Source organism: Babylonia areolata, chromosome 29 (genome assembly GCF_041734735.1).
Source record: "Babylonia areolata isolate BAREFJ2019XMU chromosome 29, ASM4173473v1, whole genome shotgun sequence".
Lineage (NCBI taxonomy): Eukaryota > Metazoa > Mollusca > Gastropoda > Neogastropoda > Buccinidae > Babylonia > Babylonia areolata.
In genome coordinates, this window is record NC_134904.1 from 5,744,379 (window position 1) to 5,760,024 (window position 15,646).

Here is a 15,646-nt window from a genome sequence, read left to right on the forward strand (position 1 = left end):
TCTTATTCTTGTCTTAATAACATACAGTGGGCAGGATAGGTTAAAAAAAAAAAAATTAATAGTAAACCTCGATCTGTATATGCAGTGTGATCTGGTCACCAAAACGGAACTCACCCAAATGCCATCAGATAGCACAGCGAGAGGGCATTATGTGATTGTATGACTTGTTTGTCAGGATGATTACAACACTTTTATCATCTCCTTACACACACACACACATATATGTATAATATATCTATCTATATACATATCTCAAAATATGTATATGTGTATGTACACACACACACACAAATATATATATATATATATATATATATATATATATATATATATATATATGCATTTATGTATGTATACACACACGTTTACACGACAGTATCAAAGAGATTCAGACAGTGAGATCTATATTTTGAAAGACGGTAATGCAAACAGCATTACATGATCAGCACTCCTACATGCATTCCACTCAGAGTCAATGACTGAATAAGCAGTGCATGTATACATATTTACCGGTAAGTCTAATCAGAAAACAACACACTGCACATTCCCACATGCATTCCAGTCAGTCAATGATTGAATAAGCAGTGCATGTATACACATTTACCGGTAAAGCTAATCAGAAAACAACACACTGGACATTCCCACATGCATTCCAGTCAGAGTCAATGACTGAATAAGCAGTGCATGTATACATATTTACCGGTAATTCTAATCAGAAAACAACACACTGCACATTCCCACATGCATTCCAGTCAATGACTGAATAAGCAGTGCATGTATACATATTTACTGGTAAGTCTAATAAGAAAACAACACACTGCACATTCCCACATGCATTCCAGTCAGAGTCAATGACTGAATAAGCAGTGCATGTATACATATTTACCAGTAGGTCTAATCAGAAAACAACACACTCCACATTTTCTTCCCTTTTTTTTTTTTTTTTTAACTAGCACAGTGGCAACACCAAGCTGTATGACAACTGATCAATCTGCAGTTCACATGCAGAAAAACAACAACAACAATAATAACAACAACAACAACAAACCCTCCTGTACACGACTAAATGCAGCACTATTCTGTCTGTCTACTAAAGCATCTTCAATAACAACAACAAACCAAAAACATGGAAGACTCCAGAAAAAAACTGAGTTGGCCAGGCTCCAGTTTTATGGCAAAAGACTTGAGCATAGTCATTTATTATGGCAAAGTTAAAAAAAACAACACACACACACACACAAAAACCCAAACAACTTTCTTTACGATTAATTACATGATGTCACCTTTTTGAAGTTTCATTGTTTTTGTGCACTTATCTAGTTATCATTTACATGTCTGGCAGCTATCGGTCGGCTCTACCCAGGTAAAAATCGTGATATGCATGTGACTCTGTGTTTGCAAAGTGCTTACAGTTTGGTCTCTGAGCACAGATCAATAGGCATTATACTGAGTATCAATAATAATGATGATGATCATAAAAACAATAATATTGACAGCATGTATGCATGTGTAACTTGAGATGAAAGTTTTGTTTAGGTTTTCTGCAACTGAGACTGACAAAAATGGCACAACAACTAAAGAAGCATATTCTACTGGCACAAGAATTAAAAACTGCATTTTTGTGTGTACTTTTAGCGGGTCTGCATATTGTGAGTAAACATGTTGGCAAACTTACATGATTTTAATGAAAGATAACTTGGTCCCTAAGCTGACATAAACAAAGCAAAAATGTGCATACATAATTATACAACTGTTAAATGCCAACTGGTGAACTTTTAAAACATAAAGGTAACTTCAAATAAATTATCTAATAACACCCCCCCCAAAAAAAAAAAATCAATGACAACTGCTGGTCAGAACATTTCAAATAAAACAAAACAATCATCACACATGACGGGTGCAACAGCCGAATAGTTAAGCGTTGGACTTTCAATCTGAGGGCCCCGTGTTCAAATCACGGTGATGGCGCCTGGTGGGTAAAGGGTGGAGATTTTTATGATCTCCCAGGTCAACATATGTGCAGACCTGCCAGTGCCTGAACCCCATTCGTGTGTATACGCAAGCAGAAAATCAAATTCGCACATAAAGATCCTGTAGTCCATGTCAGCGTTCGGTGGGTTATGGAAACAAGAACATACCCAGCATGCACACCCCCCGAAAGCGGAGTATGGCTGCCTACATGGCGGGTTAAAAACGGTCATACACATAAAAGCCCACTTGTGGATATACGAGTGAACGTTGCAGCCCACGAACGCAGAAGAAGAAGAAGAAGAAGAAGAATCAGTATCAGTCCAAAATGCCACAGTGAACAAATCAATATCATACAGACACTGAAATCAAAATACCAAATTCTGGACTGACCCCCTTTTAAATGCAAATTCCTCATTCACATGCGTTCCTCTGAAACAACTCTGACATGACACGACACACAGTTCAAAAACAGTTGGTTCCGGAGCACAGCTTTTCCACACAAGCCCTTTTTGGCTGTTTCTCTGAGCCTTCCGTAGCTTATCTCCCAATCAATCAATGTGAGGAAATGATTGCCTGAAAAGTGATAAGACACTCTAAGGAGAGAGCTGGACAGTACAAGGTCTTCAGAGAAGAAGCCCCCCTCAGTCAAGTGTTTCGGCCCTTAACTCCTTACACTCTAAGGGGGCCGGATCTCACCCAGGTCATGACTCCTGGATGCCCTTGTATTGCCGCCTTTTCTTTTTTCTGTTTTCCTGGTCTTCAGCAGGTTCGAACCCACACCTCCAGGGTGGTCGCCACTTCAAGACCGAGTCACCTTTTCTGGCAGATGTATCAACCACTGAGCCATTGAACACCTAGTTTGAGTAGGGAAATTTATTCCTTATGAAGTTTACTTTCATTCCTCCTCGACCAGATACAGCTAGAACTCAATCTTTTCTGCTGCTTCTGCCATTGCCTTGAGACCCCATGTCCTCTCTCTGCCAGAAATCGACAGCTGTTTCATGAGGCTGTGGGCAGATGCGCCCACAAACCCTCTTGCACCAATCTCTCTGAAGAGAAAGCTAAACTGAAAAAAAAGTTTTTAAAAATCTGCCCAATGTGTATCTACAAATAATCTATTTGTTCAGTCCATCTATCTATCAATCTATCTATCTCTCCCTACATATATCTATACCATACAAACTGAAAATTGAAACTATTTGTTCAGTTTAGTTTCAGTTTCAAGGAGGTGTCAAAGTGTGTGGACTGATCAATATAGTTTCAGTTTCAGTAGCTCAACTCAACTGCGTTCGGACAAATCCATATACGCTACACCACATCTGCCAAGCAGATGCCTGACCAACAGCGTAACCCAACGCGCTTAGTCAGGCCTTGGGGGGAGGGGGAGTGAATAAATGATAGATAAGCGTGCATAAATAAGTAGATAAATAAATAAATAAATAAATAAATAATTACAATATAAATATTGATCCATATAATGATGCTGAACAATATCTGTTTTAGGAAAAACAAAGCAGCAGACGAGATACCTGACCTTTGCATAAAACCATGGCCCAGTTCGCTGGTAAGGCCTTGAGTGTCTACCCTAGGTTTGTGTCAAACATCAACACAAGATAAAAGAAAACCAATAATTACAATAAACAAACAAGTAAATGTGTTAAAATACAATAGAAAGGAAAAAGATACATAGAAGGCAGCTGATATAGTTAAAAAAAAACAACAACAAAAAACAAAAACAAACTTCAAACAGAATGTTTTGATATAAACAGAAAAAAGAAGGCAATTGATATATTAAAAAAAAACAAACAAAAAAAAAACACACACACACACAAAATAACCAAACTTCAAACAGAATGTATTGATATAAAGAAATGTTTGTGTCGAAGATGTATACATGGTAAATCTAGGCAAGTTTGGGGGATTCTCTAAATTGGTTCAATGAATGACATAACCTTCAGATTGTCAGATTATAAACACTTTGCAGCTAAAATCTGCAAACTTCAATTTCAAATTTTCATAATATTCTTGACAACAAAGCCAGCCACCAGATACACACACATTTTGTAGAATTTCATCAAAAATGGAAAAAAAAAACCCCAATAAAAACAACTGTATGTAGAAATACAGAGGAAACATCCTGCAGCCAAAGTGTAAAATACCAGCAAGGAATAGACCTCAATTCCCTGAATTACTGAAAGATGTCAGAAGGATAAATCCAATTAAATACAATCTCAGGAGTTACACACACACACACTCTTACACACACACTCTCTCTCTCTCTTAATATTCGTTTGCAGACCTTATGTCTGTTAACTGTTACCTTTGTTGATGAAAATTATGTATTACGTTCCTTTATACTAGCCCCTTCAGTATGGGACCAAGGCTTTTATCTGAATAAACATTTGAATCTGAATCTCTCTCTCTCTCTCTCTCTCAAGTGAAAATTCACTAAGTAATAACAAGAAAAGACAAAAAGTTTGACTGAATTAGAACTACAATAAAAGGATTTGGGTTTCTGGTCCAATTCTATTTTGCAAATAAAGTTAACAGAGTTTCTTTGGCCACTGATTACAGACAGGGAGCAGCAACAATAAAACAATGTCAGTCTGAAAATGATAGTGAAGTCATGTTGATCTGATAGATTTTCTAATTCAATAACTGTTCACCCCTTCAGTGTACCAGGATGGATATTTCCTTCCCCCTTCCGGTGAGGAAAAAAGTGTCCCAGGACGGAAAGCTTTACCAGCATCACTGTTTTCGATCTTTCGCAAGAATAGTACGTTCCTTTCCCTTTTAGAAAAGTACAGGCTATATACACTTTCTTTTAGTAATTTGCAAGCTAGAATTTAATTTTTAATCATTACTTTCTGTGACCAAAACATCCCTTGGCAGACATGTGTCACTGAGCATGAAATAGGCTTGGCACTGACAGGGTTCTGTCATAATTTCTGAAATTTTGTGAAAAAAAAAATCTACCAGTTCTATGTCACAACTGTCGATTATGCCTGTCAAGCTTGGTTACCCACATGAAACAAACACACACAAAAAACCCAACAAAAATAAACACGTTGAAAATACATATCATAAATATAAAACTGAAAGAAAACATCATAAATATAAAACTGAAAGAAAACATCACTACCAACAAAACCAACATCATGCATGAAATGTTGGACAAACAGGGAATGTATAAAGTTTAATATCTAAAAGCAGATTAGTAAAATTCAAGTTGCTTCAAACATGACAAGCTTGATTTGAATTTTTTTTTTTTTTTTTTTTTTTCAAATTCCATTTCAAAATTGGTGATTCATAACCAAGTAGTTAGGGAACTAGACTTTGCACCATTGGGGTAATGTCTGGTGGGTTGACAGTGGAGGTTTTTTTTTTTTCCCAATTATCTAGATCAACAAATGTACAGACCTGCAAGTACCTGAATCTCCTTTATTTCCATGTATGTGCATAGATGATGAAATACACTTATTAAACATCCTGTTCATAACACGTCAGAGTTTGCATGGTGGTTTGTGGAAACACAGAAAATGTGAAATACACAACATATGCAAACCATGATGAGAATCAATAGCAATTTCATGTTGATCATGCAACTGAAAGAAGAAGTAAAACAAAGCATGCCATCTGTTTGTAAACTAACAGAAAAAAAAAGAACAAGCAAACAAACCAAACATTACAATGCAGCATTCCTAGCAGGTGCTGTGTGTGTCTCACTGATCATGACTGGCACTGAATTCTCTAATCTGCCTTTTAATTTCGTCATGCATCTCGTAGAAATTGGATATGCCCAGAGTCTGCCAGGTGATGATGTTGAAAGACATGGACACACCTGATGTGCCATCCCCAGAAGAATTAAAAAGCTCAGCACTGAAATGATCGTCCAGCCTGTCACTCATGAGATCAGTCCCCTCACCTGATGGAATTTTCCTGTCTACCCCCGCTGGAGGATGCGTCCTTTGATCGTGTCCAGCTGTAGCTCCAGCATCTATACTGTAGGTGTGACTGAAAAGTCGGCTGTCTCTTTCTGCATCCTGAATCAGTTTAGCGTTGTCTGCTGCCACTGCTTCCTGCAGCTGGTTCTCCAGTTCCGCCACAAGAAGTCTGACGTAATCGTACGAAGCACACGACAATGCCTTCATCCAGGATTCCAAGTCCTCCTGTGAGGATGCACTCAGAACGTAGTTGCGTGTGGCAGAGCCTGGGAAAGTTATCTGGAAAGCGTAGTTGTCCACTTGCTCGCAGTCTGCGATTTCGATGGAGCAGCCCTCCAGGATGATTACACCTGCTGGCTCTTTATCGCCTCGTTTTTCGCTGTAGAAGAGCAAGTTCCCTCTCAGCAAAAACCAGCGTTTCTGGAATCCCTTGTTGAGGTCGCCTCTCTTCAGCAGGTAGCCCTCCTTGTCCGGAAAGCCCCCAGAGGAAGCGAAACGCTGCAGGCCTTTGGCGTTAAGGATCTTCATGACTGACACTGTCACAATGCGCACCCTTTCCCCTTGTCCTCCAGCATCACTTCCAAACCTCCTCTACTAAAACAGGACATTACCCGGATATCTCCAGCTGCACCGACAGCTAGACAGCTACTGAAAAAACGTGAAGAATCGCTGCATTTGCTGTGACACGGAAATAACTTTCTATTTCGTCGGTGATGTTATAGCTTAGGTTTTAAAGCAATAACACACACTCATGATGACAACATGAATGTTGTGCACTGTGAGATTCTTCTGCCATGTTTTTCCTTTTCCCCCCAAACTGCTTTAAAGCGTGTCTGGTTATTACACTCTGCGATCAAAGGGTCAGCACGTTCTGTTGTCTTTCGCTCAGTAGTCAAGGGGAGACGAGGGAGGGGGGAATGATACATTGGACATTTCTATCTTCAGGAAGAAGAGTTTCAGAAAAATTCCCCCCCCTCCCCCCACCAAAAAAAAAAAAAAAAAATCCCAAGTGGCCCTTTGTCAATAAAGCCTGATTATCTAAAACGATGTGATCACAATACGAAATAGACAGATCAAATCTGACGGGAAAAAAAACAACTGTTTATTCATTTTTCAAGTGAATTGGGTAAATATTCATAAACAGATAGATGTGGTCACATGATCACTGTCTGTCATGTGACAAAGTTGGCAGCCTAAGAACTGGAAGGCAGTGCGAGTTTCCTCATTGAGCGGAGAAGATGAAGATGGAGATGCGAGAAATGTTGCGATATGTCTGTGTTTTCGTCATAGGCATCGGTGCAGTCACCGGCAAACCTGTGACAACGATGCAAACGTTGTCATTGAAGTACAACTTTGCCAGCAACAAACTGACTTCTGGGGCAGACGGCACTGGGCCAACGGTCGTTGAAGCCAAATTTGACAACAAAATCAACGAAACAGGGTAAGGTGGTCAGCTGACGAGAGAGCGCGTGACTGGCTGCGTGTCCAGGTCATGATTGTAGCTGTGTAATTTATCTGTCGTTTTGTTGCCAGCAAACACACACACATACAACACACACACACACACACACACACACACACGGAGAAGACACACACACACGCACGAGCGCACACACAGAGAAAACGCATGCACACATACACACACACTCATACACTGCCCTTTCCATCACCACACAATCCCACCAACTCCCTCCTCGATAAGAGAGAAGCGTTCGTCATATGAAACTGAAAGAAAATAAACAAAATAAAACAAAGCAAAATAGACACACAGACATCCTGATCAGATTTCCATTTTCACGCACCACCTGATACATAAAATTTATGCACACACTCTCACTAGAAAACGTTGTTGATTCTTTGAGCCTTTAAATGATGGCAGCATCACCAGAATCCCTGATATTGTCACTCACAGGACATCTGCTATAGATCTGTCTTTCATATCCCCAGCATTGTATCCAGAATGTAAATGGACGACATATTATAAAGATACATTGGGAAGTGATCACTTATGATCATCATAACTTTTAATGACACTCAAAGACCTTCAAAATTTCAAAAAGACAAAGTCCCAAGATATAACTACAAAGATGCTAACTGGGAGATATTCAAAAGTATGCTTGCTAGCTATAACACAGAGTTCATAAACATCACAGATATACAATGTATTGAGAAGCTCAACAACTGAAATTATACATCAGAGGAAGTAAAAATTACATCCAAAAACAACTTCTCCAGAAGAGCTAAAAACATATCTTATTTAACACCCATTGGCACGTTTGTGTCAAACCTGTTCGAAAAGTCTGAAATTAATTCAGATGATGTAGACACACAGAAGACCTTAAGTCCATACCCCATCTGGGAGATGAAAAAAGCAAATTTGACATCTATCATACTGATATTAAAAAGAATGAAAATCTGAATATCATGGCAACGGAAGTCCAAGTACATCTTGAAGGTAGATACTGTGATCATTTACACTTACAGATTTACACAGATGGCTCACTATTAGACAATGGCCAAGCAGGTTCAGCTTTCATTATATCAGAACTGAAAACAGAAAGATCATACTATATTGGTAAAAATCGTTCAATATTCACTGCTGAACTTGTTGCTGTTGTTATGGCTCTAAATCATATTCTTGATCTTCCAGTTTGCCTTCTACAAGTACAAGTCTTGTTTTGTGTTGACTCCAAATCCATATTATATGCTTTAAACTCATCAAATTGTAAGAACAAATCCAAGATTATAATAGAAATCAGGCACATTTTACATCTTTTAAGTTTGAAAGGAACATATATTTCTTTTTGCTGGGTTTCTTCACATCTTGGTATTCCCTACAATGAATAGGCTGACAGGGCTGCAAGAAAAGGTGCAAAAAACGAACATGGAACCATAGAACTTTATTTGCCTCTATCTGTACAAGAGGGTTATCAATTACTTGAAAAAAAAACAACATTGTGGAGCAAAGTCAGGGAATTTATACCAGCGAAATGGCAAAGCTTTAAACCATAGTGTACTTAATGTTCAACAGCTGGGAACTAGTATAAATCAGTCAAATACGTACAGAAATTCAATAAGATTATGGCAGATTCATACATTATCAAACAGGATAAAGCTGAATGCTTTTATAACAAAGTTCAGCAAAGATGTTAAATGCATATGTGGAGAACATATTTCTAGCAACCACGTAATATTTCATTATTTGAATGTCATAATCTAAAATGTTTTTTTTCCAGACTTGTTTTTAACAATTCCAATATGTTATTTGTTATTGCAAAAGGTTTGCTGTGTAGTCCTTCAGGAGATTTGTTACAGTTGTTTGATGTTGGCGTTTATAACATTTCCATTTCCCCCCAGCGTTGTCTCTCCCTACACCCCCTCCACACATACACACATACTTCTTCCCCCTCCCCCTCCCACAACCCCTACCCCCCTCCGTCTGTTTTTTTGTTTGTTTTTTTTAATATTTTTTTTTAAAGTTTTTTTTTTTTTCGTCTAATATCACTTCAAGTGGAAAGACATTAAACTGAAGACAAACAACTCACTAGAACCTTGTGTGCAGATCTGTGTCAGACATTGCTTGCACATGTAGATGGAACTAGGATCTGCTATAGATTTGTTTCCAATCCATTCATTCATCGCCTGAAAATCATTTGACCCTGGAAAAAAATAATATATGAATGTTGATGATGCCAGAGTGATCTAGCCTAGATACTGCGAAATGAAGGTCCTTTTTTTTTTTTTTTTTTTATTCTTCTTATTATTTTTTTAAAATAATTTTTTTTAGAATTAGAGCTTTTTTTCTGCAGATCCCCCAAACAGTAACAGAATAATCAACACTTGATTGTGGTCATTCTCTGGAAGGAAGGAAGGAAGAAAGGAAGGAAGAAGATGACATTACTGCTAGTGCTATGGAGGTCTATTTAGGTTTTGGGGGACAACATGACAAGGCTCTAGTTCTCTACTCCTCCTCCATCCACGCTGTGGCAGGTGGGGGTACCTGCAGCTGAAGACGGCACAGAGCTTCCCAGACTCCGTCCAGGCCTACGCCGCGGGAGTCGCGGAGGGCCGGCTGACGCGAAACGTCACCATGATGCACTGGACCAACACGATGGCCGGCTACTGTCCCAAGCCTTACAGCCAGTACTGCAGCAAGCTCTCCGTCTTCCTGACCCAGAACCTCAAGTGGATGCAGCAACAGATCCAGACGGACAAGCACAGGAAGATGCACTCACCCTTGTGGCATCACGTGAGTCGGGCCGTGCTGGGCTGGGCTGTGCTGGGCTGTGCTGGGCTGTGCTGGGCTGGGCTGTGCTGGGCTGGGCTGGGCTGGGCTGGGCTGGGCTGGGCTGGGCTGTGCTGGGCTGGGCTGGGCTGGGCTGGGCTGGGCTGCGGTTGGAATTGTTTCTTCTTCAGCAAGATTTTGTTTTAGTTTTTGAGTTTGTATTTTATTTTGTTTTGTTTTTTTACGTGTTTATCTGTTTGTTTGTTTGTTTGTTTGTTCATTTATTCATTCATTCATTTAATTGATTAATTAATTTATATTTTCTTATTCTATTTTGTTGATGTTTGTTTATTCATTCTTTCAGTTAGTTAATTTATTTCTATTATTCTATTGATAATAAAAAGAATATTTCACTTATCTTTTTTTTTGTTTTTTTTTTTTTGATTCATTGGATAATTTGTGTATATAAATATACGATTTTGTTTTAGAAAATATTTATGAACTGTACTTTCACCTTCAGACATGTGCATCAAAATGAACAAGTGTGTGACTGATTGTGTGTCATTACTGTCAGAGAGAGAGAGAGAGAGAGGGGGAGGGAGAGAGTGAGAGAGTTGGGTGTTACAGGGGGAACTGTAGAACTCTCACACACTACTATCATTATAATATTAATTCATTACTTATGATGATCAAATGTCAGCATTGTTGTTGTCATTGTTGGAATTTTCAGCTTCCCATATGATATATCTAGATCTAAATGCTTCTTCTTCTTCTCCTCCTCCTCCTCCTTCTTCTTCTCCTCCTCCTTCTTCTACTCCTCCTCCTCCTCCTCCTCCTTCTTCTTCTCCTCCTCCTCCACCTTATCAATATCATGATCACAATTATTCTTCACTTTCAGGTGGAGCTGTTCCTATACCAGGCAGCAGGAATAGCGGACGCCCTGAACGGAGTGGAAAAGTCGCCCCACACAGACGTCGACCCCATGGGGTTCTAGTGAGAAGCTGTTTGATGTGGAGTTTGATGTGGTGTTTGATGTGGAGTTTGATGTGGTGTTTGATGTGGTGTTTGATGTGGAGTTTGATGTGGTGTTTGATGTGGTGTTTGATGTGGTGTTTGGTGTGGTGTTTGATGTGGTGTTTGGTGTGGAGTTTGGTGTGGTGTTTGATGTGGTGTTTGATGTGGTGTTTGGTGTGGTGTTTGATGTGGTGTTTGGTGTGGAGTTTGATGTGGTGTTTGGTGTGGTGTTTGATGTGGTGTTTGATGTGGTGTTTGATGTGGATTTTGGTGTGGTGTTTGGTGTGGTGTTTGATGTGGAGTTTGGTGTGGTGTTTGGTGTGGTTGGTGTTTGGTGTGGTGTTTGATGTGGAGTTTGGTGTGGTGTTTGGTGTGGTGTTTGATGTGGTGTTTGGTGTGGTGTTTGATGTGGTGATTGGTGTGGTGTTTGATGTGGTGTTTGATGTGCTGTTTGATGCAGGCCTCTCTTTGTTTGTTTGTTTGTCTCTAAAGGTGTCTGTCTCTGTTGGGAGTCTGTCTGTCTGTCTGTCTGTCTGTCTGTCTGTTTGTTCAACTGTCTCCTTGTGCATGTTGGGATTTTTTTTTCTCGTGCACACACACACACACACACACACATGTACATGCAAATGCGCACACGCGCGCGCACACACACACACACTCATGCGCATGCACACAGACATAACACACACACATGTACCCACACACACACACATTCACACAACTGATTACCCATATACTGATATAGTTTGATTTCTTTGTTAACTCTTGCTCTTTTAACTGAAACACACGAACCCATCGAAAGACATAAAGAGATGACTCACCCTCTGATTTTTCTGTTCTCTTGCATCACACTCACAGCAATGTCAGTTATCACTGAGCTTTTCTTGTCTTTACTTCAAGACTTTTTTGACTCACTTGTGTAAACAAAGTGAGTCTATGTTTTAACCCGGTGTTCGGTTGTCTCTGTGTGTGTGTGTGTGTGTGTCTGTGTGTCCGTGGTAAACTTTAACATTGACATTTTCTCTGCAAATACTTTGTCAGTTGACACCAAATTAGGCATAAAAATAGGAAAAATTCAGTTCTTTCCAGTCATCTTGGTTAAAACAATATTGCACCTCTGGGATGGGCACAAAAAAAAAAAAAAAAAAAAAAGAAGCCTAATTATATGCAAACTGCATTTACTGTTATATTTATATTTTTTGTATTCTCTAAACTTGGCACTTTGATCTGATATTCTGACCAAACAAGAGCAGCCATTATTATCATTTTTTGTTCAAACAGGAACTTCTTTTGCTAAGCATGGAAGTTTTATTTATTTTGCAAACGTTTTGGTGCAGATAGTAATAAAGGGAAATTACTCTGTAATTAATGCTAGGGGACTTAATTTGCTTTAAACTGATCTTTCTCATCTTGAACATTACATTTAGAAATTATACTCAATACATAAAAAGCTTGGATTTTTTTGTGTTAAGTGTATCACAAGTGAGTCTTGAAGGCCTTGCCTCTCTTGTTAATAATGGTGTTCTGGGAGAGATAGTGTGGTGTGTGTGACGAGCCTGTGGATGCACAATAATGAATTTCCAGGTGAGTAAAGATTGATTGATTGATTGATATGGATACTTATTAGCGCCTGTCCTAGGTCTGAGACCAAGCTCTAAGTGCTTTACATACACGGGGGTCATTTGCACCACAGGCTGCCTACCTGGGTAGAGCCGACTGACGGCTGCCACTGGACGCTCATCATTCGTTTACTGTGTCATGCATTCAGATTTCAGGCACACACATACACACTCAAACTAACATGTAACAATGTATGACCATTTTGTTTTGTTTTTTGTTTATTTACCCCCACCATTTTGGCAGCCATACTCCGTTTTCGGGGGTATGCATGCTGGGTATGTTCTTGTTTCCATAACCCACCGAATGCAGACATGGATTATAGGATCTTTATCGTGATCTTCTGCGTGCGTATACACATGAAGGGGGTTCAGGCACTAGCAGGTCTGCACGTATGTTGACATTGGGAGATCGGAAAAATCTCCACCCTTTACCCACCAGGCGCCATTACCAAGATTCGAACCTGGGACCCTCGGATTGAAAGTCCAACGCTTTAACCATTCGGTTATTGCGCCCGGATAGACTGGATTCGTTTGCTTTGGTTTTTTAACCACCATCCTGTACTTTCAGCCTGTTCCAGATGGGTGGTGATTTGGATGACTTGGAGACGGTGCTGGGTGACAGCGACCTTCATCGACCTCTGGGGTCAGGGTCGTGTTCAGCGCTGGTGAAGCTGTTGCCTGGCAACAAGGATCTGTACGTCTCCCAGGACACCTGGGATGACTTTCAGGGCATGCTGAGGATCCTCAAGGTCTACGACTTCCCTTGGAAAATGTCGGCTGACAAGAGTGGTGAGATGCATTAAAAATTTTTTTTTTAAAAAGGACTTCTTCTGCGTTCACTCGTATGCACACGAGTGGGCTTTTATGTGTATAACCGTTTTTACCCCGCCATGTAGGCAGCCATACTCCGTTTTCGGGGGTGTGCATGCTGGGTATGTTCTTGTTTCCATAACCCACCGAACGCTGACATGGATTACAGGATCTTTAATGTGCGTATTTGATCTTCTGCTTGCATATACACACGAAGGGGGTTCAGGCACTAGCAGGTCTGCACATATGTTGACCTGGGAGATCGTAAAAATCTCCACCCTTTACCCACCAGGCGCCGTCACCGTGATTCGAACCCGGGACACTCAGATTGACAGTCCAACGCTTTAACCACTCGGCTATTGCACCCGTCTTTTAAAAAGGATGTAAGATAAAACATAAATGGTTGCCAAGTTTTAAGCACTTTTTTTTTTCTTTTTCAGTTTTTATGGTAGTTTAGCAAGTACTCACAGGTTATGTATGCTAGCTTACTTTTCTGCCCGTTTTTTCCTCTGGCGTCTAGGGGTACCAACGAACAACCGCCACTCTCGTCTGTTTTGAGCCAGTCTTTGAATGAATTGATAGCATGGTTGTGCTACAGGATCTTAAGTTTTCCTTCAGCTGTTTTGTATGTCAGCAGTTGGAATATGAAAAAAAGAAAGAAAAAAAAGCAACAAACAAAACCAAAGCTTCACTTCATCTCTCCATTTTCTATCGTCCAGGGTCTCACGAGGAGAAAGAGCTGACAGTCAGCTACATATTCATCTATGCCTTTTAGTGGATTTATTCTTTTCGGGTTGCTCAAGTGAATGCTGAACAATGTGTGGAGTTTTCAGCTTTTAGCCCAAATCACAAGAGATTCTCCACAAAATCACAACTCTTTTAACTCACTCAGTACGGCCAGTCCTCTCTTCTCCTCTACACAGACCCCTCGGATGTCCAGTGGGTGTCTGAATGACTCAACCTTTAGCTTCCATCATCAGAATTGTGGTATTCTTTGTCAACATTCACCTCTTCAATATAAGAGCCTTCCGCTTGCAATATTTTGATGGTGGTAATTGGGGTGGAACACTGTTAACGTCGTCTCTTTCGCCGTTCGTATGGAGAGAGGTTTTTTTTATTTTATTTACCCTGCTGTGTTTTTTGTCTCCTAGTCAGTTTGGTTTAACACATTGACTCCCAAACATTGTGTGAAATGAATGAGATCAGTGTTGACTCAGTTTGAAAAGCATTTGCTACGTTTTTGGGTTTTTTTTGGGGTTTGTGTTAACCAAAGGTTTAACTGATAGAGGGCGATAACCAGCGGGACAAAGGGGAGGTTACCTACTTCCGGGAGGTTATCGGCCGTAGTTTCGTCTGCTCCGCATAGGCGGATAGTTTGCACAGGACAGGAATGTCAGACCCCTGCCGGAGTCTGCACTAGTTGGGTCACGGTAAGTATGTTATTTAAACGTAATTTTAGATAGAAAATTTCCTTTTTGTTGAACAAAAGTAAGGCAGTCCCAAGGGCTTCAGAGAAGTTTAGATACAGAATGGTGACTGACATCCTCACCTGTAAACAGCTTATTATTAAATGTATCCCTTTGTTTATTCATTTATGTATTTGTTTATTTATTTCTTAACATCAGTGAGGTGACAGCCCTTTACTGATTAGCATTCCCATCACAGCATCAGCAGTAGTTAAGTGGTTAATGCTGGGAGTGAGAGTCATTCTGAATAAGGCTATTTGTTACCCTAGAAGAACGTAGCTGAAAGAGGATTTGTGTGTGTCTGTATGATTTCAGAAATAATGCCAGGGCGAGTTCAAATAAGTTGTGTGTGTGTGTGTGTGTGTGAATGTGTGTGTGTGTGCATGTGTGTGTGTGTGTGTGTGTGTGTGTGTGTTCAGAGTTCAGAGTTTGTTTATTCCCTTTAACTCTTTTGAGTCAGAGAAACAAGAAAACATGACAATAAGAGGAAGAGCGAAGATAATTTAAAAAGAAGAAACAAAAGGGGGGGATAATACAAATGGGGGGAAAATAAAATGAAATAAAAGGCCAAATGTAATCATCAGTCTGGTACAATGC

At 39.9% G+C, this 15,646-nt stretch overlaps 2 protein-coding genes across 2 annotated transcripts in view; one reads left to right on the forward strand and one right to left on the reverse strand.

Moving 5' to 3' along the window:
* Positions 1–419: 419 nt before the first annotated feature.
* On the reverse strand, positions 420–6,792 carry LOC143274578 (sesquipedalian-1-like). The gene has a single exon (XM_076578428.1). The coding sequence runs from the start codon at positions 6,441–6,443 to the stop codon at positions 5,694–5,696; it is 750 nt and encodes a 249-aa protein (XP_076434543.1). The 5' UTR covers positions 6,444–6,792; the 3' UTR covers positions 420–5,693.
* Positions 6,793–7,098: 306 nt separating this feature from the next.
* LOC143274814 (putative phospholipase B-like 2) overlaps positions 7,099–15,646 on the forward strand; it is a 21,322-nt gene continuing 12,774 nt past the window's right edge. Inside the window, exons 1-4 of the mRNA XM_076578743.1 lie at positions 7,099–7,356; positions 9,906–10,164; positions 11,039–11,133; positions 13,342–13,562. Coding sequence (XP_076434858.1) covers positions 7,154–7,356; positions 9,906–10,164; positions 11,039–11,133; positions 13,342–13,562 — 778 coding nt within the window. The 5' untranslated portion in view covers positions 7,099–7,153. The remainder of the gene's footprint in view (positions 7,357–9,905; positions 10,165–11,038; positions 11,134–13,341; positions 13,563–15,646) is intronic.